This window comes from Helianthus annuus, chromosome 16 (assembly GCF_002127325.2).
Source record: "Helianthus annuus cultivar XRQ/B chromosome 16, HanXRQr2.0-SUNRISE, whole genome shotgun sequence".
In the NCBI taxonomy this organism is placed as follows: Eukaryota; Viridiplantae; Streptophyta; class Magnoliopsida; order Asterales; family Asteraceae; genus Helianthus; species Helianthus annuus.
The window spans coordinates 88,370,281-88,376,722 of record NC_035448.2 but is presented as its reverse complement, the minus strand read 5'-3'; the positions used below and the strand labels follow the sequence as shown (position 1 = coordinate 88,376,722).

Below are 6,442 nucleotides of genomic sequence, written 5' to 3'. Positions count from 1 at the left end.
TCATGGTTATCCGTTTAACCATACAGTGTCTTCTTATTTATACATATCATTTGATCTTACCGTTTTTCAAATGATTTACAAGACAAAGCAAAATACGAGGTTCATGACTAAACATTTTCTCAAACATAAGTCATGAATTCCGTTTTCACAAAACCAATGTATCTCACAGGCATTTTTATGCTGATGTACCTATTTTCACATGTGTTTTCAGGAGATGATGCATAGGACTTATCAAGACATACTTAGGCGGACCTGTGCCTTAGTGACTTAAAACGAGACAAGAACTAGTTAATTTATGTTATGTACGCTTTGATTCTTGTTTAGACAATGTAAACTTTCATGTTTGATTTATAAAACGAAACTTCATTTGCCATGGATTTGAAACAATTGATTCTGTTACAACACTCCCGACGTTTCCGCCACGTTTTGTATGTTCTACGTGGTCGGGGTGTGACATTCAAGTTCTTCCTGTTGAAGATCCAAATCTAAAACAAATGTTGAAAAAAGTATTAGTTTTTTCCCAATAACAGAACTATTGCATAATTTTAATGTAATTGGATATAACTTTAATAAAATAATAACATTACCTGCAATACCAGTTATCTTTCGTTGCTGATACAAAATGTCTTCACATAACAGGGACTTCGTTTCTGACCAAAAATCACCAGGACAAGATATCGAATTTGATAGCAACAACATTACAAAAAAGGCCCTCAAGAAATCTCTGGTTGACCATGTGCTAGCTTCTTTGACAACATTAACATATTCTTTAACATCATCCAACAGCCCCCGTGCAAAACATGCATCTTTAAATGTTTTAAAAACTTGCCCATCAATTGCTTTTATATCTTCAAAACAGGTTGGTCCCTTAATATGATTCAGTAAAATCCTTAGGTAATAACAATCACCAAGTGATGGTGGGACATAATGTACCTTCCCAATTGATCCATACGGATGCTTTCTTCGATTCCATTTGCGATTTTTAGCATTCCATACATAATATCCCGGAAACTGAACATACCTCAATGTCCTGGCAAATTCATCGACTTTATTACAATTCATCCACTCTGTAAACATTGTCATTTTCACAGTTGGATCAGTAACAATATCACACAAATTATCATGATGGTTATACATAATACTCTGACCATCTTCACAATGAAAAGGTAATACTTCAACACCTGGATATCTATAATGTATAATATACATGAATATTCTCCAAGCAGTTTCACAAGCAGAGATATATCTACAATCATGGTATGCTTTTATCTCATCTACAGCTACATTCTGTTCCGTATTATTCTTGGTGCTATTGGCTTGAAAAACAGAAGTAGTCACTCTATTAGGCCCCTTATTAATAAATTTAAACAAATATTTGATAGAACCTGACTGGTTGCACCATTCAACGTTAATGTGGCATTGATACTTTCTGAGCAGGAGAGTATTGTAAGGAACTACAAATCTATTATCAAGTGTCACACAATTCTTTACTACCGTATTACTTGTTTGACGGCGACGATAGACTGGATATCCTTCAGAATCAACACAAGTCTCATCTACATATTTTTTGGGAAACGTTTTAGAACATTTTTGCTGAACCATACATGGACAAAGTGGGTTGTCTGTACCACATGGTCCATGAATCATAAATTGCTTGACAAACTCATATAATTCAAGATCTCTTTCTTTATCTGGTATCTCAGCAGTAATAACACGATCAATATCAGATGCATTTGGAAATTTGCTTTCAGCACCCAAGAACAAACATATGTGAGCATGTGGGAGTCCACGCTTCTGAAATTCCACTGTATACATAACTGAAATTTTTGAACAGTGGGTTGTTAAATAAATATAATTAGATGTTCAAAGTAAAAAATATAACTAAAGGGTACCTGGTTGTATATCACCAAAGAATTTATGTTTCTTGAAATCTTTTATAAGATGATCCAATTTACACTTGAATATTCTAGAGATAATATCCGGTCTGTCTTCAGCATTAAGAGCTTTATCGTGCAGACACCTGTAAATCTCAGGCCAGTTTGGATTACAAGTCACCGTTATGAATAAATCGGGATATCCAACAGACTTGCAAATTGCCATAGCATCCAAGTACTTTTGCATCATATATCTAGAACCACCAGTAAATGATGAAGGTAAAAGTATAGGTTTACCACAACTTGAGGCATTATTCTCTCCACTTTCAGTAGTAGCATTCAAATTCTTAATATTTTGCACTCTAAGTTTAGGTTGTTATGTCCTTATATAATTCAACATGGCAGATTCTATCATCGCGTATCCATCAACCAAAAACTGCTGAAATAGTTTTTTCGCATTAACTAACAATGAAAATTGATTATGTCTATCTTGAATTTTGTAACAAAAGAATTCTCTAATTGTAAGATTGGTTCTAAGTACCTCATCATCAATTGCAATCCCTCTATGTTTAATACCAACTCTATAACCATCTTCAGCATATGGGAAAATAAGTGGATATTGCAAAGCAAGGTAAGAGGGATGAAGCTCATTGATTCTTTGAAGACCACCAGACTTCTTTCTAACAACAATGTCCCGTTTATCAAATGCTCCATCAAAATCACCATGTATTAAAGCAGCAATTTCTGATGCTGTTGGCAAATTGTGAACTCTTCCATCCTTATCTCTTGTTCCAATAAGCTTCAAGCTTACATCTTGAAACTCATTTTCTTGAAAACAATCTCTTACCATTCTGAAGGATTGGACAAGAGGATTGCAAGAATCCAACATATCTTTAAGACCCTCTATGGTTGTACTATCAAGCTGGTTGTTTCTTGTAGTTTTGCATTCTATGTGAGAACTGCCATAAATATAAAATGTTAAAATTTACATTCATTTCAAATAATAATGAATGTCAATATACTGAAAAGCAAAATATATATTCTTAAATGCCACATTTATCATAAAGAAATTACCTTACTACTTTTTGATGATTTACAACTTCGTTTTGTTAATCATATATGTAAAGCTGGGAGAATTTAGGTTCTTCCCCATCGTCTGGAAGTAGACTACCCATTCGATGATAATTCTGACGTTGTAGTCTAAATACATAAGGACCTTTACCTATCTGATAACTTTTGTTAACCTTCCCACCAAGAGTATGTGAAGGAAAACATCATGTTATATGCTCGAATACTATCCATGAAATTACGAGACTGTGAGGTACGACTTTTATATAAATGACGTAGTAATGGAGGAGGTGTAGGCGGCCGTGGTAGCTCAACATCTCCATTTGAACAACAAAGAGAATAGGATGTTTTGTTATGTTTTTTATTTCCCCTGAGCATTTCATCTTCCCATAACATTGCATCACATTTACAACACACAAATATGGCATCTCCATGATCAATATAATCTACAAACTTAGTAAATTTATCAGTCAACATAAGTTTTCTACATATTGAAAAGTTAACACGAATTTACATTCGTATCTTATACCTTTAGAAATTCCATGAATCTTCTTAACCACAGAATCTGGTAACATCTCATCACTCATTTGTAATTCAATTTTAGATATTCCACCTATATTGAAGCTTGTAAAATAAGATATATATATATATATATACATATAATTCATAAAACTTAAGATTAAACAAATCTTTTGTTTTATTAAACTTAAAACATACAATTTGTAATATCTGATAACGGAGTCCTCTCAACAAAATTGGATATTTGCTTGGTACTTCCAAAAGGAGTGTGATGGACATCCCTTCTTTCGACATTGTTGATTGAACCTTGTAAAATAGAACATATGTAAGGATTCCAAAAACATAACATATACATACATATTTCTTTTAAATTTTGTTTGCAAAACTATAATACATACCACTTGAAGTATTTGAAAATGGAATCCTTTCAACAGAATCAGATGTTGATGCAGGATGACAACCTCTGTTGTTTCTCTTTTGTTGAAGAACATACTTCCTTTTTTCTCTTTCTTCAGCACACATTTGACGTTGAATTGCTTGATGGTCAACTTCATACCTACTTGAAGTTGTCTTATCTATATCCATATTTTAAAATACTTAAATGGAAAAGATTGTTGACAACTCGAGAAAAGAACTTTGAAAGTATTGTGAAAATTATTTGAAATTACCAAAAAATATCTGCAGTAAGTATACCTTTTACTTGTGTAGATGAGTAAAACAAATTACTACTAATATTTGGAGTAGCATAAACAGGAAGATGATACACATTCCTTCTCTGAACATTGGTGCATGAAACTTGTAAAATAGAACATATGTAAGGATTCCAAAAACATAACATATACGACATATTTCTTTTAAATTTTGTCTGTAAAACTCTAACACATACCACTTGAAGTTTTTGAAAATGGACTCCTTTCAACAGAATCAGATGTTGATGCAGGATGACAACCTCTGTTGTTTCTCTTTTGTTGAAGAAGATACTTCAATTTTTCTCTTTCTTCAGCACACATTTGACATTGAATTGCTTGAAGGTCAACTTCATACTTACTTGAAATTGTGTTATCTATATCCATATTTTAAAATCTTGAATGGAAATGATTGGTGACAACTCGAGAAAAGAACTTTGAAAGTATTGTGAAAATTTTTTGAAATTACCAAAAAAATATCTGCAGTAAGTATACCTCTTACTTCAGAAGATGTGTGAAACAAATAACTGCTAATATTTGGAGTAGCATAAGTAGGAAAATGATACACATTCCTTCTCTCAACATTGGTTGTTGAAACTTGTAAAATACGAAACATGTGTAAGGATTCCCAAAAGATAACATATAAATATATATTTCTTGTAAAATTTTGTTTACAAACCTACAAGACATACCACTTGGAGTGTTTAATAATGGAATCCTTTTAACAGAATCAGATGTCGATGTGCGATGAAAAGCACTCTTGTTTCACTTTTGTTGCAGAACACGCTTCCTTTTTTTCCTTACTTCAGCACAGACTTGACTTTGACTTGGTTGTAAGAACAGTTCATACTTACTTGAAATTCTATTATCTGTAGCCATAATTTCAAATATCTGAATGAAGAAGATTGTTAAGTACTCAAGAAAAAGACTTTCAAAGTATTTTGAAAATGGTTTGAATTTTTCGAAAATGATTTGACTTATTTGTAAAAGAAAGCTATATTATTAAGGGGTAAAATGTAAGTTCCTTATCTCAATGGCGGTAAAATGTAATTTATTATCCCAATGGCGGTTTACCTTATTACATAGAGGCAGATAGAAACATACTTTACCTTTTTAACGACTCTCCAAATCCACTTTACAAAATTGTTTGTCTGATCTCATAAAAAGTGCTTCAAGTTTTAATCACCGATGTCCATTTGAAATATTGAATCACTCCACTTGAATTCTTCTTACTTTTGACATCATCAACAACTTCGATCAAGGTATAATAATATTTATTAAAATTTGTATATACATTAGTTTCATATGCACATGATTAACAACTGTTATGAAGACTGTTCTCAATGTATTGCATGTTTTAGATGATATATCAATTTAATTTTACAAGCTTTTTTATTTTTTATAATGTTTCTGATTTGAAGTTTTGTTAGATATGGTCTTACATTTGGATTCTTGAAAGCAATCGATAAGGTATATTTTGTTGTTTTTCTTACTTCATATTAAAGAATATGATTAAATGACAAATCTTTTATTTATTGTTATACTCTAGATAAATCGATATATATTAAATGCGTTATCTGAATGACATAGATATGTTAAACATTGTTGGTTCACATTTGTTATCACATTCTTTATAAATAATGAAGTATCTGATAAAATACATTGTTTCATTTTTTCTTTCATTTTTAACAAGAAACATAATATCTTGGAAGATGTCTTTTTATAAATATCTGGATTCTCTTAATTCCAAAATCTTGGTAAGATTATTACATTAAAACCATTTTCTTTAGTTTTATTGTTAACAATTAATTCACATATAACATTTGCCAATACTTAAATACTTGAACTCAACAGATAATACCACAAAACTTTGCAAATAATCATTTACTCAAAGAAGTTCCTGGTAACATTGGCGTTATAGAGTGTGTAAACGGTATGAGATGGGATTACCAATTTTCAAAACACAATGGAACTTTTGCTCTAAAAGAAGGATGGTCCTCAGTTGTCTCTGACCTTTCATTGAAAGAAGGATGTCTGTTGGTATTTAAAAAAACTGCACCATATACATACCTGCTGACACCTTTTGAAAAAGTTCATCATTATCCAACAAAACTTCCAATGATTTCGATGATCACATCAATATCGTTTGAGAGGAAGTTTGGATGTATGGATTCATTTTCCCACAATTTTACTGATGTTTGTAAAGACGTGTTGGTAAGTTTTGGTATTTTAATCCAATACTTAAATGTTACTATAGTAATTAGTGATATATTTGTTAATTTTATTGTACCTTTG

General features: G+C 31.5%; 1 protein-coding gene across 1 annotated transcript; it reads right to left on the bottom strand.

Annotated features, from left to right (window-relative positions):
- Positions 1-435: 435 nt before the first annotated feature.
- On the bottom strand, positions 436-4,534 carry LOC110919199. Its single transcript, XM_022163476.1, has 10 exons — positions 4,348-4,534; positions 4,155-4,256; positions 3,860-4,036; positions 3,660-3,767; positions 3,472-3,555; positions 3,337-3,388; positions 2,416-2,833; positions 1,893-2,220; positions 588-1,817; positions 436-485 (listed from the first exon to the last, which is right to left on the bottom strand). The coding sequence occupies exons 1-10, from the start codon at positions 4,532-4,534 to the stop codon at positions 436-438; spliced, it is 2,736 nt and encodes a 911-aa protein (XP_022019168.1).
- Between the last annotated feature and the right edge of the window lie 1,908 nt (positions 4,535-6,442).

What these genes read in the sequence shown, in the direction of transcription:
- LOC110919199 (XM_022163476.1), bottom strand. Translation starts at nt 4,534, where the DNA reads ATGGATATAGATAACACAATTTCAAGTAAGTATGAAGTTGACCTTCAA. An exon ending in TGTTGTAAATGTGATGCAAT is followed by an intron (nt 2,834 to 3,336) that starts GTTATGGGAAGA and finishes TATTTATGGCAG; the next exon opens with TTCTCACATAGAATGCAAAA. An exon ending in AAAGATAACTGGTATTGCAG is followed by an intron (nt 486 to 587) that starts GTAATGTTATTA and finishes CATTTGTTTTAG; the next exon opens with ATTTGGATCTTCAACAGGAA.